Genomic DNA, 17,500 nt, shown 5'->3' with positions numbered 1-17,500 from the left:
CTAAAGCAAGAACCTGGTTGGATTGAGAACGGCGGCATGACAAAAGGTGTTGTCGGGCTTAGTTCAGGTATGAAATCCATGGCAGAAGAACCCGTAGGAAATTCCTGTCGGTTCCAACAATTCTTTATCCTCTATTTGCCGAATAGTCAACAGGTCAAGGACGAGTGGTGTAGGTCAGCGAAGGTTTATTCCTCAATTGCCGGTTTTTTTTTTTTTTGTTATGTTTTATGTGCCAGTTTATTTTCTATGCATGCTTCAGGTGGTCTGACACCCAGGTCTCTCTATAAATACCTTTTTATGTGTATAAGGCGCAGACTTGCAACGTCACTAAAACGGCGTCTATATATCCACATTTGTTAGTTATTCCTGGGAACCGCACAATACGTAGTAACCCTGTGCATTTCTCGACCTGTGTGACCACATTGAAGTAGGTACTTGCTACTAACCCAAACTTTGTATTTGTATCAATGTTGAAGGTGTATATGTTGTTCTAACATTTAGATGAAACTTGGTTGTCTAGTACAGAATTGAATGAAGCATTCGTGTTACGCCTACACGGTTTGCCAAAAAAGTGACTGAACTATTATCGATCCATGTTTGTCCACGTCTTTCAAATAAACCATACCCTACCTCAGATGAGGCAAAAAGAACAAAAATAGACGACCAATGCAGGATTCGAACCTACGATCTCCCGCACCGGAAACGGATGCCTTACCACTAGGCCAATTGGCCAACCACGATGGATTGTTATGTAAGAAATACGCAGCCAGTGATACATAAAGGAAAACAAGAAATCTTGACTAATTTTGTTAGCCTTAACAGGACCATACGGCCATCTTTCATGATACCTTCCAGAATATCTGAGATATATAGAAGAATAGAGAAGTATAAGGTCTGACATATCGTTACGGTAACATAAAATACTTAAACGGGTTTGAATATCTAGTTAGGTTTGCCAGTAGTGATATATATATATCTGCCTATTCGTCTCCTTCTCGGACCATAGAGTGATAAAAACCAACCGTTACCCATGCAGGGTGCATAGGAATAGACAAAAGGAGCCAGGCGTTTATGGTCGAGGTTGACACACCCAACGTTTAAGACGGCGATGAGACCTAACTCTGTGGAAGATATCGGGGAACGCGTGAGCTCGATCATTAAAATGGAATATGGCTGTTAGATGTCAAACATATCGAGAAAAGACACTGCTCTAAGGAAACCAATTTTACGGCATTGTAGGACAGCGTTGAGCTATAAATCGACAGCAAGATAAAATTGCTATATGCTAAATACAGACTAGTTCCCCAACCCGAGAGAACCCCATCAGACCTGCCGAACAGGCGATCTCTCAATTCTCGTCGAACCCCGCGACGAATGAATCTCCCAGTCAGAAGTAATATGGATATGACCCGGACTAAGATGGCCCATCTTCGCCATCATAGGCTGAGTAACAGTAACCAAAGGCATCTCAGGCTCCTCCAAACGCCTGCCAGTAAGAACCGTTGTTTTCCAGTGCTTCGCAGCTTCCGGACGTAGGCCAGACATGCTTGATGTAGATGAGAATATTGATGTTCCAAAGATCCTTTGGATGACTGGTGGTAGAGTTGGGAGACAGGCAACTGTAATACCCAAGATTGGTACCAAGCACGAGAGGAGTGATTTCCGCGTGGAGCCATAGGTTGCATCTGATGGCATGAGTTTGGAATCGTATTTCATGCGGGAGGCAATGAGTGCGACGATGCTGTGATGCTCGTTAGTAGCTAGAGCTATAATGCGCTTTCGTTTGTTGCAGAAGAAAAGGTACTCACCCTAGTCCGAGTGCAATGATACACACGAGTGCAGCTCTTCTGGCCTGTGAAAATGCCCTTCTCCACGCAAAATAAATTGGAAGGACCAATACAAAGAAGCTTAGGATAACTTCGCTCGCATTGACACTGGTTTGCAGCTCGTCACGATCACCACAATGCCCCGGTGTATCCGAAAGCCATAACTTTTTGGGCGGGGTGCAGAAGAATGCTGTTGCAAATACACCTGCAAACCCGAGGGCTGTACATAGGCCCATGAGAGCATAGGCTGACCAGACAACAAGTCGCTGGCCAAATTCGCGGACATAGTAGAGGAGAATTGACAACTGGATCAAGGTGACTGCTATTATCCAAAGAAGATCACCACAGTATGTGAGCTGAGATATGGTCAGCATTGGAACGGAGATTACATATAAATTAGGCTTCATATAGCCTACCTCGCTGAATTGGACAAAGATATCGTTCCCTCCGACCCGGGCTACTTCTGGAGAGTGTAGTCCCAATCCAGTCAGTAGAACTTTGGTGATTTCTACCACATAGAGACCAAGCACTGCGAACTAAAGATTAATATTCCCAGTCAGCCTTGTGGAAATAGAGTGGGGAAAACAGTAGTGCCAAATAAGTTTCTCCGGGTAGAAACAATAAAATAAAGCAAATAACGTTAACCTTACCGTCGCAAGTACAATAAACCAATCACTCAATTGCAGCGAACTCAATTGTAATCGCCGCGACCATAACCGCAGACCGACAGCGACAAGACTAACAGCCAGAAAAATCGTCTGAACAGCGATATCGGCCTTACCCAGCCAATTATGACCAAGGGAATGAACGAGAGTGCCAGACGAAGGCATGATAGAGAAGCTTACAGCAAAGAAGCCCTCAGAAATTTTCATGAACGGGATAACCGGAAAATAAGAACTCAAGATGAGATGTGAGAATGGGGCAGAATAGGGCGGGGGCTATACCCAGTGCCCGACCACGTTCAGACCCTGCAACTAGTAAGATCGCCCCGAGCAAGGGCCTCCGTGTACATGTACTTCAACACACTGGCAAAACATGGAGGGTTCCGGTTTTGTTGCCCTTACAGATTGCATTTGTGATATGTCCGGGTTTCCTTTGCGTGCGAACTATGAATAGATTCAAAACAACGTGGTGTTTATGCTTCCCTTCAGTGTTCTATAGTTACTTTGACGTTCATTAAATGAGTCCTTAAATCTGCTTAAAATCAAGGCCCCCAATTTATCCCTAACGCCCGCGTTTCATGTCCTGAAACTAACACAACTATGGCATCATCTTCCCCCACTTGTTTCTCCCGTGGTGGGTCGATCTTCACCGTTTGTTATCTCGAGGCAATTGGTCCTTTGTACGCAATAGGACAAAGGTCCTTGAATGCTTGGCGACAAGGTTTGAGATTGCTCTAGTGTGATTAAAATGGTCTAGACTCCGGCACTAAAAATCCCACTCCCCACTTATAAGAAACGATACTGTCAAATCTTTATTTCCTCCATCTCCTCCATTCTCTGAAAAAGACTCAATATCTCAAAATCCAGCAACCCTACCTCGTTACGTACACGTAAAGCTACAGCAAGGAAGCGAACGAACAGGGATCAAGCACTCAAGGCAGACACATTGACAACAGCCAATAAACACGAACAGTCCATCTCATACGTCAACAGCAACACGTACACCTAGCCCCCTAGTCAAGCCTAGAACTGCCTATACCCAACATCCTTAACAAAAGTCTGCTGCCAAGGACCCTGCGACAACCCCTCGGCAAGCGAAACATAGAGCTTACCGTGGGCCTCCCCACTGAGCCCACTGTAAGTAGGAGACCCATCAGCCTGGCGTTCATCGGCATAGTAAAACCTAATCATGTCAGCCCTGTTTTAAGATTGAAATTTGGGTTTAGATTTGGGTTTAGTCTGGGTTAGGGGGGTCAGGGTCAAGGTTGGGATCTGGATCAGGGAAGTGTCTCACTTGTATCCCCGGTCTGCATAAGCCGAAGCGGCGGATTGGATTATATGTGCTGTTGCTGCCTTTCCAACGCCTAGATCGAGGAGTGGGGGTATGGTTGTGGTGTTTAGGATGTTGCCTGTGTAGATAAATGTTCTAGATGCTGATTCCGGGAGTTGGTCGAAGCTTAGGACTGCTTGTTGGGCGGCCGCGAATGCGCTAATTGTGTTTGTGTTCGTGTCGCGGATGAAGTCGGCCAGTAAGAGTGAGAGGGGGCTCGTTGCGTTGTTGGGTGTTAGGGCGGCAGCTAGGAACCGTTAGTTTGTATATACATGGGAACTTGAGAAGCTTGATTTGTCTACCATTGTAGACGACAACACTTGGATGACCAAGTCGTGCCCTGACTTTCGAAAAGACTTCGGCCACGGAGGCTGGGTCTGATAGATCGGCTGGGATATTGATTTGATCTGGAGTGCTATCTTCTTCTTTTAGTGATCTGGCTACAAGAGCGACCTTGTAGCCCTTTTCGGCAAAGGAGCGAGCCACGTGGTGTCCGATATTGGAACCTGCGCCGAGAAGGAGGAGGATTGGAGTAGTGGCCATGGCTTGAGATGTACGAGTGAGACGAGTGATTATAATATAGTGATAGCTAACCTTTGAATGTAGGTTTGGCCGATATCTATCTATATAGCTTGGACCTCCGCAAGTGGGATTTCTAATCGGAGGACTAATTCCTTCGTTTAGAGATATGTTATGTCGTCTTCAGCACGGTCTCGGAGGCCGAACGACCGATGTCATTACAAAGCACAATTATACAGCATGTATGACGCGAGAAAATCTACATGTAGCTCATTCCTTGATCTTCTTAAGATTTTAGATGTTGTTTCTGAGACGAAACTTTTAAATATAATAGAATCGAATAATACATTTCACATTCAGTTAATATATAGAGACACCGATTTCGAAAAGTATAACTCCTAGTATACGTTTACTCCACAGCCTCTCAAACACAAATTAAGTGCTCTTCTTAGCAGCCTCCCGCTCAGCCTTACGGAGAGCACGCTTACGAATACTCTCATGCATAGACTTATTCTGGGAGAGAACAGTCTTGCCCATAACACCAGCAACAGAAGTCAAAAACCAAGCCATGATACCATGACTCCAGTAAGGAGACGAGCTATAAGCATAAGAAGGCGAGCCACCACTGCGACCAATCTTCCCCAGAACGGAACGAACAAAAGCGCGCGGGGTAGGGATAGAAGCAGAGGCACGACGAATCTTCGACATAGCAGAGGTAATCAGATAAGCCTGCACAAGCTCGACATCAATACCGTAGGGGGCCAGCTCGGCGCCCAGGGCAGTAGACCAGTGCTGGAGGAAAGCCTTGCTACCGGAGTAGGTGGCCAAGAAGGGAGTGGGGAGGAGACCACCGAAAGAACCCATAGTCAGGATGAGACCGCGGCGACGCTGCATCATGCCCGGCACAACGAGCTGGGTGACGCGGAGGGTACCGGTACAATTGATTGTCACGATATCGGCCATTTCGGCGGCGGGGGTCTGCGCGAAGGGGACGGGGATAGAGTGGCTCAGGCCGACGTTGTTGACAAGAATGGACACGTCCAGGTCGGAGACGAGGCCCTTCAGGGCCTCGTAGTCGGCGTCGGCGTTTTGTGAGAAGTCCATGGCCAGGGTCTTGGTTTGCACGTTGGGGTATTGCTTGGTGATATCCTCCGACAGGGCTGTCAGCTTCGAGGCTGTGCGCGATACGAGAACGATGTTGAATTTCGATTTGGCGAGCTGCAATGCGAATTCCTTGCCCAGGCCATCTGAGGCTCCTGTCACCACGGCCCAGCTACCGGGGGGACCGAATGAGCGAAGCTATTCAATTCCTGTCAGTTTCATTATTTGGGAGCGGGATAGGAGATTACGATTCCATACCGGCTTGCCTGGAAGCACAAACAGGCTGAGAAGCACCCGCACGAACGTCCACACCTTGCACGCGATGACCAGCCCACCAGTCGCCAAGAGGAACAGGGCACCGAAAGTAGGCAAGCCCGGGGCAATATGGGCAGGCCATTGCGAGAGACACTCAGTATACTTCGAGAGATCCATAATAAAAAATAAACAAAAACGCGAATGGAACGGAGTTGGCAAGAAAGAAAGAAAAAAGTTGAGAAGCGCAGCTTGTTGGGGGAAGATCAACGCCAAGAATCCAAACATCCTCGGCCTTCCACAATCACAACACTTCACTCCCTTTGCCCACATATCCAACATGTCTCAACTCCTGACTTACCTCCCCCAATTCGAGGGCGTCCTGCCCAAATGGCTTGTCTTCGTATGCTCACCCAATTCCCAAACCAAATCAACTCCGATCTAACACATTGTAGGTCTCCGTGGTCTCCGCCCTGAACAGCCTCCAAGCCTACATCTCCCCGGCCTATACCTCTCAACTATACAGTAATGGCCAGGTACCTGCGAGTCCGCTCTCCGGCCGCGTCTTTGGAACTTGGACTTTCCTTTCCGCTGTTATTCGCATGACCGCTGCTTACAACATCACCAACCCTGTCGCGTACGATCTCGCCTTGTGGACTTACGGAATTGCCCTGACGCACTTTGTTGGCGAGCTGGTGTTTGGAAATGCCACTCTCAAGGGCCGTTTCATCAGTCCCTTGATTGTGGCTTCGTCGTCGCTTGCTTGGATGTTGACGCAGCGTGAGGCCTACCTTGCTTAAATGCTTTGTAATTGTATTGGAGAAGAAAATGGAAAATGGTGGGAGTGAGGGCTACATGTACTGGGATGGAGGCTGGGGAAATTGGTATTGAACTACAACCATGGCTCGACGCATACGTGCTTTGAAAATAATATGTATTTGAATATTCACCACCCAAAGAAAGCCACCAACACCACACACCTTTCCTTTCTTTCACTGGCTCCTATTGCATACACCCGCTATCTAACCTTCAAGCTTCTTGCGGTACAGCTCACCACCACAATCGCGCAGCTTAGCCGCAGCCTGCTCAGGCGTGATATCGCGCTGAGGTTCACCCAGCATCTCATAGCCGACCAGGAACTTGCGCACGGTGGCACTACGCAGCAATGGTGGGTAGAAGTGGAGGTGCAGGTAGGAAGCCTCAACCTCCTCCTTGGTGCCATCAAGTGGCGCCTGGTGAATTCCCATGCTGTAGGGGAAATGTGTCTCGAAAAGGTTATCATATCGGCGGGTGATGTCAGAAATAGCCTCGGCCAGCAACATACGGTCCGCATCTGACAGATCGACCAAAGCACGCTTATGGGTGCGGCTGATGATCATGACCTCAAACGGCCATGTGGCCCACCACGGGCAGACAACGACGAACGCTTCGTTCTCGAACACGACGCGCTCCTGCTTGCGGCTTTCAAGCTTGGCGTAGTCCTCGAGGAGGTGGGTGCTGTGCGCGGTACGGTACTTAAGCATCTGGGTCATCTCGGCCGCGGGCTCTTCGGGCATCGTGCTGGTGGTCCATACTTGGCCGTGCGGGTGAGGGTTTGAGCAGCCCATTGCAGCGCCCTTGTTCTCGAAGATCTGCATGTACCGATATTGCTCATTGGGCTTTGCGGGGCTAATCTCGTGGGAGATTGGCTGGATGGTAGTTGAGGAGGCGTTCTGAGCGAGGGGTGAGGTGGGCGAGAGGTGAGCCGTGTAGATCTCTGTCCAGGCATTGATAACGGGGACGATCTCGCGGGGTGGAAGGTCGGCCAGGGTGAGGTTATGGGCCGCGGAGAAGGTTAGGACGTAGCATTTGCCGGTGACGGGCTCGGCTTGAAGGAAGCGGGCCTCGAGTTCTATTTCGTTAACTTGAGCGTAGTTTGGGCTCAGTGAGTGAGCGTACCATCTTCATAATTGGGCTCATAGTCCGCCTGCTCCTCCTTTACGGCGCTGTAGTCGTTGACAAACACGAAGGTGCTTTCATACTTCGGATTGATGTCACCTTGCGCACGTTGGTTCCCGGGGCAGAGGTAGCATTTGGGATCGTAATTGGGGAGGGTGGTCTTGGAGGGGCTTTCCTGCGCTCCTCTAAACGTTTTTATTAGAATGTGTGCGCGAATAGGTTCCAATTAATGAGAAGTACATACTGCCAGGGACGCTTGGTTCGGTGGGGAGAGACCAAAATGGAGGAACCACGAAGGAGGTTAAACCTCCTGTGGGAGATATCATCAAGTACCTTAGCCATAGCTAGAGATGATCAGAGGACCTTGAAAGAAAGAAAGAGAACAAGGGAAAAAGCTGGGAAGAAAAGGCCACCCCGGGAATCGGCAAATATTCTCCGGAGTCCGGTGGGGTCGCGGGGTCGGGGTATCCAGAGTCAAGCCCTGAAGCCCTGGAGCCCTGAGTCTAAGCGAATGGGATCGCTTGTAGATGCAAGGGGTAGATGTCTTAGTTTGCTTACAATGGTATATTCTGCACGACCATGTTTAATAGTCTTGCAGTTACTCCGTACATGTGTATAACATTGCCGACATCCTTGATTCTTGGCATGTCATCCCCGTCTCTCGGTGAGCCGTAAAGGGTTCGGCATCCCGCACTTTTTCCGGGGAAATGACGTCTGTTTAGTTTGTTGTACAGCTGCATAGATAACTTACAAACACATCTACACACTTCATCATCTACACATATCAACATTGATCAATTCCCATTGTGTCCTGCTTTGCATTGTGCAACCCAAAGTAGTGACGTCAGCGCATGTCTCTCTCTCTATCAGGCCATCAACAACGCAACGCAACACACCACCACCACTGTCGACATTCTTATATTGACCCCTGTCCTAGCGTGAGTATACTAACTCCAGCCCTATACTGTCCCACAGTTAATGCGCAACAATGAACCACTCCATTACCCTGGACTCTCTCCCAAACGAGGTACACCTCCCACCCGACCAAGCCAACGAACAAACCTAACAACCGTTCACTATAGGTGTTTGTCCAAATCCTATCAGGATTCTCAACAAAGGCACTACTTCCCTTAACATCAGTGTGCCACCGCTTCCACGCCCTAGTCCTCCGAATCCTCCACTACCGCCTCCTCTTCAGCACCCCACTGAAAGAATACAAACTCCTCCTAGAATGCTTCCATCCCAGCTCAAAGCTGACAGAGCCACACGTCTTCTGCAAATATCTTGGCACAGACGGCCTCAGCGAGCGCCATGATGGGGAAGGCTCACTATACGAGAACGTAGACACAGCCCACCAACTCAGCCGGGTAACGGGTCTATACTCCCGTTTTCGACCGGAAGTGTGCACGTCAGAAGAGAAGAATAGTACAACAGGGAGAAACGGAGCCCGTCTTGTACCATCGCCAGGTAGGATGCTTCTGTTGTCTGGGGTTGCAGGTTTAATCAGAGCTGACACGAATCGGGGTGGAGATGATGATGACGGCGCTGTAACGCGGGAGGTGATGTTGGATGGATTTGAGGATTTCTCGCAGCTGTGTGTGGTGGCTAATCTTGTGCAAGTGTTGCCGGGGACTTCGTTGTTGTTGAGTGCTTTGACTATCGAGGATGGGGTTGTTCGGTTGTGGAGGGATTGGTTGTTGCGGCAGAGTCGGAAGTGGAAGGCAGCTACAGAACGGGCTAGGGAGGAGGGGACTGAGAAGGTTTTGATTCCGCCTGCTTCTGATGAGATTTTGTGGGTTGATACGGAGGAAACTGTTGGGTTGAAGATGCGTGTGCGGCCTAAGGAGTGGAATCCTTCCTTGCCCGTGCTTGTGCATCAGGATGATCGGGATGAGGGTTCGGATGTTGCTTATGAGGTGGACTTGGAAGGTGAGTTTCCCTTTCTATGGAGAGGATTAATACTGATTGGTCAGAATTACATATTCGTTCTACGCGCCTGCTGTTAGCTGCCGAACAGTCGAAAGAAGAGCAGCAGAACTGCCAACCAAATGCTGTTGTCCTTGGAAATGTACCTATGGCCGCACCCATCCAAGTGGCATAACAGAACGCAACTTGGAAATAACATGCTTACAATGAATAACACTAAAATACAAACCGGACTATATAGGGAGCAAACTATTTCAAATTGCTTTAAAGCATAGAATCTTACTAGTAGGTGATTGTCTGGTCTTTTCTCTTCTCTAGCCTTTATAGTGGCCCCCAGCGGATTTTGCCCCCACGGAGACCCAATCGGACATTGATTTGTCCCGACAACTCTGTCTGCCGATCTGATCAAAAGATGGGATAAATTGACGGGCGTATGAGAAATAGTTCTTGGGACGCTATACTGACCTCATCAAAATATTGATATTATGATTAAAGCGTCAACCCCACGATCCATTTTTAGATTGCAGCATCTCGGGCAAGAGGTGTCTCGATGAGGGCTAGACGGTGTCGATCTTGTTGCATAACCGACAGTGCTAGGATCCAGGTATAAAAGGGTCTCATATGCCGTAGTTTTCCTACATCAGAGCTAGAACCATTCTCAGAACAAGAGCCAGAAGAGAGACACCTGTGAGAAATACAATCTAGAGTACCACACAACTTGGGTTGGGTAGCGAGAAGAAAATAGCTAACCCTAAACTGCAGAAGCCCACCAGCGTGACCGAAACACTATGCACTTTTCTACCGAAGTCCTCGGTCTCCTCAGCAAAGGGGGAAAGATCCACCTAACTCGTCTTGTTGTTCCAATCCACTACGTCTACCTCTACCTTGCAAGGGAACGCTCTCCATGCGAACCCTTCCCGGTGTGATGTACTGGTCCCAAGAAGCAACTATTGCCGCGGTCTCAGTATGTGGAGGCGCGGCTCCCATAGCCACGGCAGCTGATTGCAGTGCAGCCAGAGCATTAGCCAGCGATAGGATCGGGATTTGGGGCTTGTAAGACTCCGGGGAAGTCGAAGTCTTGCCGGGTCGGGCCTTGGCCAGGGAAGTGCGCAAAGCCTGCCAGGATAGGCGACACGAAGAAGAGAAGCTTAAAGAAGAGAGGGGGACCTGTGAAAAGTTCAACGGGCTAATGACGGGTCCCGTTCAGCTCTGGCACCTGATCGGGACCTGAAATCCTATCCTTGAGACTATCCGTCACTATAGAATCATACTGATGCCCTCAATAATTAAAAATTCCGGGCCTCTCTTATATTTCTGTTCAACCTCCTCGTTATCTTCTATTCGCTTAACTCCACATTTTTGTCTCCCTCTCTAGGCTCTAACTGCGATATTCCGTTTCTCTCTGCCCTTCCTTCAACGTCAAAATGGACGCTGACTTAACTACCACAATTCTATATATTAGTGTATTTGCAGTCGCGATCGCTTCTCTAGAGCAGCGAGTTGAGGTATGCTCTTTGTGATCCAGTCTTAGAATCAAGCTAATAGCCCTTAAGCTTTGGCTACTGTGGAGGCGGATTCATCAGATGGAAAACAAGATGGAAAATAAGATGGAAAACAGGATACCCTAGTTGAGAGAGATGCTGTTTCCGAGAAATCAGGGTCCGGCCCTAATTACAACCCCTGTTTAAGTTTACTTTTCTCCATCGCTGCTGGAGCAGTCACCATTTCCGCTATTTCTAGGAGGTAATATGCACTGCGGGGTGGGTTTGCGGAAGTATATACGAAGTTGCTCATATGATACCAAATGATTTTGCTGAGATCACATGACCTGATTGGTCATGTGACCCTGGATGGTCCTGAGAGCAGTTAGATAGTCCTCGATGGTCGAAGCTTCTCTTCTTCCCCGTCCTTTTCTTAACCAATGAACTATCGTTATTACTTGCTTCTTTCCTCCTGCCAAGAGATTTCGATTCAGCGAAATGATTTTTCTTTTTACGCGTCCGCGCCCCCTGCTGTCAAGCGAACTACTCCTGGATAGGACTGGGACAGCTGGAGTATTAGCACGAGCCCCTGGCAGTTATAAACCTTAGCTTATCTGTTAGGAGCTGCCACTCTACTACGTATCTATATCTTCTTTTACGTCGGGCACGGACCTGCTACCTAGCGTCTCCAGAGCTTTCATGTAGGGGTCTCGTAAGACACAACAATATCAGCTAGCCCCTTGGTATAGCTTTTACGATAGGTGAGGCTGACCATACTATCTCAAATATGCCTAGGCGAAGGTCATTTTATATTAGTTCAAACTGAGATTGACAGGCGTGAGCGCCATGTTTAGCCTTGGCCTGGCCAAACCCATGCCTCAGTATGCCTTACCTCCTGGAAATAGCGGAAATGGTGACTGCTCCAGCAGCGATGGAGAAAAGCTTTCGGATGTCCTGGCTTGTCCTGCACACCCGGAAGCTGTCACTGGGCTCTACCATGACCGCCACTGAAGGGAAGACAATTGCAATGGTGGTGCCGCTGGTGGGTCTAGCGTGTGTGTTAATGGTAGCTTGTGTACCGGAAATAAGCATGCCCAAACTAGGGGTGGGAGGAGGCTATCGGGTATTACGACCGGATAGGCCGCAACTGTGATAGTTAGAGTGCTTCACTCACGAGGTGATAAAGATATGCTAGGAAGTCTACAAACTGCTTTATACTTGGTAACTGTTATGTACGTCTCCTAAAGTTGTTTTGTTTCCCTTAGACAGTGGCATTGATAACCACAATTTAAATTCCTAAATCGGAAACTACCTAGGACTTGTAACGAGATAGACTAGGAATAGTTCGGACTTTGATCATACCATGATCACTCTGCCCTTTCACCCATATTGGTCGTCCAGGAATCCCTCCATCAATTATATTTGATCCGTCACCGGCTTAGAAGCAACACAAGACCCTTTTAAACTCCGCTTACTGCCACGGGTTATACCCCGACTCGCTAAGACTTATCCACTGGAAGAATTTCGCGCAGATATTAACGGGAGTCTTGGCGGGTTTTGTAGCTACATGATACACAGCTACATATATAGATAAATAATATCAATGCAGGCAGACATAGCGGGTTAACAAGATCTACATCTGCATCTTCGCATAAACAACCGCATCAAAACTCCTCAAAAAAGACCAAAGAGTCTTCTTTCTCCAACCCTTCTCCATCCACCCATCAGCCCTCAAAGGAAAGAAATCAACCACGCCAATCAAACTGGGATCATGCGCAAAAACGAACCAAACATTCGAATCGGCATCCGCCTCCTGCGCCTTCACAATAGTCCTCACAGTCTCCCCAATCTCAACCCCAATCATAGCCGCCGGTCTAAAAAACGGCTCATCAACAGAGCTACCCCGACTAACCAACAACTGTTCATAAGCCTCAGTCCCAGGACATGGGAGTACACAGGACGGAACTGCGGCTGGGATATCAGAAGGGAGATGCATATGTTTGGAAGGTCTTATTTCGCCACTGTGGTGACACAGATCACCGCCCATGAAGATGAATGTATCTGGGTTGGTGGTTGTGCGTGCTAATCCACTGAGATGGCCTATGGCGTGGCCTGGTGTATCAAGGAGATAGAATGAGCCGTCGCCGAAGAAGTCGAAGGCGCGAAATTGGCCTGTTTGGGAGGAGTTTGTGAAGTTTATTTCGTTCAGGTTTCTTCCGCTGGTTATCATGTTAGTTTCGGGGTTCGTAATTGGGAAGTAGGGTATGGGCTTACGCAAAATCAGACTCGCGTACTGCTGAATTGGGGTTTGCTGGATATCCCGGTAAGAAATTATCTTTGAAACCAGGTCCGACGATCAGTTCGGTTGAGGGTGGGAATCGTGAGGGATCACCTAGGTGATCCCAATGCCAATGGCTATATCAATAGATAGCAATTAATCTCAGGTTGTCGGGTTATAAATGAGTAGGGAGTGGCATATAATACCTCCAAATAATACCCGAAATATCACCCGCCGCAACACCATTCCTCTCTAAGATATCAATAACCTCTTCTTCAACATTAATTTCCCACCCCGACGCTTCAAGACGCCCAACCACAAATGGGGAAAACGACCGCCAGTCCTTCGGAACACCAAGATCAAAAAGTAGTTTCTGGCCCGAGGGATGTTCGATCAGGAATGACCATGCCGGCATCGGAGGCATGTATAACATTCCCTCCATGGGCGGTTCCATGAGGAACTCCACTGGGAGTTTGTCCATTCGGACAGTTGTGTCGATGATTCGGACCTGAACGGTTTGTGTGCCTGGGGGCACGGGGAAGTGGGTTGACATGATTGGTTCTATTGTATGTGTGGCGTAAATATGATGTTAATTGCTATACTGATTAGTGGAAAGGTCCTACTTTGTAGAAACAGTCGAAACTATCCCTGGTCTGTTGATGTTGAATTGGTCAAAATGCGGGGTATCTTAATCTTATTGGATAGATGACTATGACGCGATCTGCATAGCTTTGTACTTTATCTTTTGATATTCAGATTGTTCGATCTGGTAAGCTTCAAGTGGCTTCGTAGTATCTAACACCACTTTATCTTCTAATAGGATTTCACGAGATCTTCTAGTAATTAATGTGTCTTTTACTATGTCTCTCGGTGGTCCAGAAAACAGGTTTCCTATGTGTATCTATTTGTTTATATGAGTTACGAAAAGAAGAAGCATTAATTTCTGTTCCATTTACACGTGCCGATAAACTTAGGATCAATCCAGCAGAGAGACATTACCCGTAATGTCTATCGCATAAGACAAGAATCAAAAAAGTCCAATGATACACCTTGGGGTTAAGTACTGACTGTCGGAAAATAAAAATAGTGCTTACCCGGGAATTTGGGGATTGCGCAAGGTATAAATCAATTACAAATCTCCAGCATCGGTTATATCGGAACTGTACATTAGTGATATTGTTGACAGGAATACTAGTGACGACGTGGCAACCATCATTTGTCAAGAATAATCAAGACCCGCTCAAATCCACTGCGATAACTGGGGCTGGAATATATGGGGATACGACGTGAAGCGTTGTCTTTCCTCTACTTACATGTATTGATCAATTCCAGTTGTACATGTACCTAAGTAGTCCCCAGATATAATATTGCAACCCATGCCAAGCCATTCAAGCTTTCGGGAAGCCGTGAAAACTCTGGAAAACGGGCCGACATTTAGAACGCGAGTCAGGGCTTGATGAGGCTCCACTGAAAATTCTGAGACCGGCAAGCAGTTGCCGAATCATTGGTCGACTCTGATTTGTTCGACGTCAAATCGAGCCGAGGCATGGCTTCGGTTGTTATCAAAGTGGGGTTTGATCTTTTCTCTTGAGACATGAGGTTTCTCAATTTTTTTGCAATGTTTCTTTGATATCTCGGGGCTGATCGTTGATCATTGCTGATCTTGCTTTTTTTACTCTAAAAATCTCTGACTCTCTTTACTACAAATCCATCTATCAACGTTCATTACATTCGCCCCTAACCAGGGCCAGATCTATCAAAATGGGCCCCAATGGAGGCGAGACCACACATCCCTCCAAGATCACCTTCTGGCGTATGGTATTCGATCAAAAAGTCGTCACTGAGGAAATCGTGCAATACCCATACACAGGCTCAGGGACCGAAGATGATCCGTACGCCGTGGTTTGGATCCCAAATGATCCACGAAACCCTATGAACTTTCATGCAATGAAGAAATGGGCCATCACACTTTTAGTGTCTTTTGTCACACTGGCTGTCTCACTGGTATCATCCGCTTTCTCGGGTGGAATGAGCCAGATTATAGAGGATTTTGGATCCCCCGAGGAAGTCGTCATCCTGGGCGTCTCGCTGTTTGTCCTCGGTTTTGCCATAGGCCCTTTGATCTGGGCTCCTCTTAGTGAGATCTTCGGCCGTCGCCATATCTTCACCATTTCATTCATGTTCTTAACTGCATTCAATGCCGGCTCGGCGGGTGCTCAGAACATCCAAACTCTTATTATCCTACGTTTCCTAGCGGGATCGTTTGGCTCTTCTCCATTCGGTAATGCGGGTGGCACTATTGCAGACATGTTCCCAGCCTCGCAACGTGGAATTGCCATTTCTCTATTTGCAGCAGCACCGTTCCTCGGTCCTACCCTTGGTCCAGTTATAGGCGGCTTCCTAGCCACCGGAGCGGGCTGGCGCTGGGTTGAAGGCTTCCTCGCCGCGTTCTCTGGCTTGCTCTGGCTGTGCATTATCTTTCTCCTACCAGAGACATATGCTCCTGTCCTCCTCCGCCGCCGAGCAGAGAAATTATCAGCTTTGACCGGGAACGTATACCGCAGCCACCTTGACATCACCCGTGGTCCTGTTCCTATGAGCAAGACATTAAAAACCGCCCTCTCCCGCCCTTGGATTCTCCTCTTCCGCGAGCCAATCGTGCTTCTCTTCTCCATATACATGTCAATCATCTACGGCACCCTCTACATGCTCTTCGCCGCCTACCCAATCGTCTTCCAACAAGTCCGCGGCTGGAGCGAAGGCATCGGCGGCCTCGCGTTCCTCGGTATCCTCGTGGGAATGATAATAGCAGTAGCCTACACTTTCCCGGAGAACTTCCGCTACGCCAAAAAATGCGCTGAAACAACCGACCGTCTCGCCCCAGAGCTCCGCCTCCCTCCAAGCATGGTCGGCGGCATAGCCCTCCCAATAGGTCTCTTCTGGTTCGCCTGGACCAACTCCCCAAGTATCCACTGGATGGCCTCGGTAGCAGCAGGTGCGCCCTTCGGCTTCGGAATGGTCCTCGTCTTCCTCAGCGTCTTCAACTACCTCATCGACTCCTACACCATCTTCGCTGCTTCGGTGCTAGCAGCAAACTCAGCCCTCCGTTCCCTATTCGGCATGGCTTTCCCTCTTTTCACTACATACATGTATGAAAACCTAGGAATCCACTGGGCATCATCGATCCCAGCCTTCCTCTCGCTGGCATGCGTGCCTTTTCCATTCATCTTCTATAAATATGGCGCGCGCATTCGGAAACGCTGTACCTACGCCGCTGAGGCGGATGCCTTTATGCAGCGTCTTGCCCAGAAGAATCAGGCTCAGGTTGAGGTGCGCACTGAGAAGGAAGAGGAATCCGAGAAGACGGCCCCGAATGCTGTTTTGCCAGATGAGGTTGATTCTAGTGATGATGATACTTTGTCTACTGTTCCTTCGCGCGGCACTATTGCCCGTCATGCTTCTCGGGCTTCGCGTCAGTCTGGTCGCTCTATGCACCGTGTTGCTACTGCTACGCAGTATGAGGAGAATCCGTATGATTTGGATTTGGTTAATACTAAGCAATCGGTTATTAGTGGACATCGCAAGGATTGAATGAGTTGTGAGATGAGGTTGAAAACCTCACTCTGTTTCTTTCACGGATGTTCATGCCTTTTGATTGATGGTATTGGATCTTGAGCACCAGATATCTCTGGCGCATCGAGTGCAGAGTTGATTCTCATGGTCGACTCTACACGACCAAAGTCCAGGTCTCAGCACTGGCTTCTCCCGCCGCGAGATGAATGGAAGAGGGGATCTCAGCACCCTCGGCAGTGAAAATCAGATGATGCGCCCGTGGTGAATCGGCAGATATACTCGGATTCGAAGTTGATGTCAAACGCGGAGACAGCTCTAGATATGTGCGGAAGAACAGCACGTATCACAACCAGAGCTCAATTGTCCGTATTGTATATACCTTAATTTTTAATGTATAAAAAATAGCATTCCACACCTATATTTAATATTTCCATCTCCAATATAACATGTAGTAACTAATGTGGTTGTGAAGTTTCGGATATCCCCAACCCAGAAATTGATGATCACTCATCACTCATTGTCGGAGCCTCGGTCCATCTCCACCTCGGCCTTTCAACCTCCAGCTACCCCAGCTATATACCACCGATCACCTCATCCTCAACACACTCTAACTG

The 17,500-nt window shown here is 48.3% G+C and overlaps 8 protein-coding genes across 8 annotated transcripts; 3 read left to right on the top strand and 5 right to left on the bottom strand.

Moving 5' to 3' along the window:
• Positions 1-1,323: 1,323 nt before the first annotated feature.
• Positions 1,324-2,656, bottom strand: PENARI_c007G06635 (uncharacterized protein; the record flags this gene model as incomplete). The annotated part of the gene is made up of 4 exons (XM_022630992.1): positions 1,324-1,741; positions 1,809-2,182; positions 2,243-2,362; positions 2,477-2,656. The coding sequence occupies 4 exons, from the start codon at positions 2,654-2,656 to the stop codon at positions 1,324-1,326; spliced, it is 1,092 nt and encodes a 363-aa protein (XP_022489012.1).
• An 855-nt stretch (positions 2,657-3,511) lies between these two features.
• Positions 3,512-4,361, bottom strand: PENARI_c007G08563 (uncharacterized protein; the record flags this gene model as incomplete). Its single annotated transcript, XM_022631073.1, has 3 exons — positions 3,512-3,671; positions 3,783-4,065; positions 4,121-4,361. The coding sequence occupies 3 exons, from the start codon at positions 4,359-4,361 to the stop codon at positions 3,512-3,514; spliced, it is 684 nt and encodes a 227-aa protein (XP_022489354.1).
• A 411-nt stretch (positions 4,362-4,772) lies between these two features.
• PENARI_c007G00845 (ketoreductase) lies at positions 4,773-5,870 on the bottom strand (the record flags this gene model as incomplete). The annotated part of the gene is made up of 2 exons (XM_022630717.1): positions 4,773-5,636; positions 5,697-5,870. 2 exons carry the CDS (start codon positions 5,868-5,870, stop codon positions 4,773-4,775), a joined length of 1,038 nt encoding a protein of 345 aa, XP_022489073.1.
• A 160-nt stretch (positions 5,871-6,030) lies between these two features.
• Positions 6,031-6,490, top strand: PENARI_c007G11732 (Erg28 family protein; the record flags this gene model as incomplete). The annotated part of the gene is made up of 2 exons (XM_022631229.1): positions 6,031-6,093; positions 6,146-6,490. 2 exons carry the CDS (start codon positions 6,031-6,033, stop codon positions 6,488-6,490), a joined length of 408 nt encoding a protein of 135 aa, XP_022489230.1.
• Positions 6,491-6,712: 222 nt separating this feature from the next.
• On the bottom strand, positions 6,713-7,970 carry PENARI_c007G09788 (UDP-glucose:hexose-1-phosphate uridylyltransferase; the record flags this gene model as incomplete). The annotated part of the gene is made up of 3 exons (XM_022631135.1): positions 6,713-7,581; positions 7,629-7,813; positions 7,873-7,970. The coding sequence occupies 3 exons, from the start codon at positions 7,968-7,970 to the stop codon at positions 6,713-6,715; spliced, it is 1,152 nt and encodes a 383-aa protein (XP_022489391.1).
• A 646-nt stretch (positions 7,971-8,616) lies between these two features.
• Positions 8,617-10,480, top strand: PENARI_c007G05745 (F-box protein; the record flags this gene model as incomplete). Its single annotated transcript, XM_022630949.1, has 3 exons — positions 8,617-8,655; positions 8,711-9,557; positions 10,317-10,480. The coding sequence occupies 3 exons, from the start codon at positions 8,617-8,619 to the stop codon at positions 10,478-10,480; spliced, it is 1,050 nt and encodes a 349-aa protein (XP_022489116.1).
• Positions 10,481-12,668: 2,188 nt separating this feature from the next.
• PENARI_c007G02650 (MBL fold metallo-hydrolase) lies at positions 12,669-13,866 on the bottom strand (the record flags this gene model as incomplete). The annotated part of the gene is made up of 3 exons (XM_022630800.1): positions 12,669-13,254; positions 13,310-13,450; positions 13,520-13,866. The coding sequence occupies 3 exons, from the start codon at positions 13,864-13,866 to the stop codon at positions 12,669-12,671; spliced, it is 1,074 nt and encodes a 357-aa protein (XP_022489023.1).
• A 1,208-nt stretch (positions 13,867-15,074) lies between these two features.
• On the top strand, positions 15,075-16,904 carry PENARI_c007G06412 (MFS transporter; the record flags this gene model as incomplete). Its single annotated transcript, XM_022630981.1, has 1 exon — positions 15,075-16,904. The coding sequence occupies one exon, from the start codon at positions 15,075-15,077 to the stop codon at positions 16,902-16,904; it is 1,830 nt and encodes a 609-aa protein (XP_022489047.1).
• Positions 16,905-17,500: the final 596 nt, after the last annotated feature.

The sequence above is a fragment of the Penicillium arizonense genome (assembly GCF_001773325.1).
Source record: "Penicillium arizonense strain CBS 141311 chromosome Unknown PENARI_contig007, whole genome shotgun sequence".
In the NCBI taxonomy this organism is placed as follows: domain Eukaryota; kingdom Fungi; phylum Ascomycota; class Eurotiomycetes; order Eurotiales; family Aspergillaceae; genus Penicillium; species Penicillium arizonense.
This window is presented reverse-complemented; position numbering and strand designations above follow the sequence as displayed.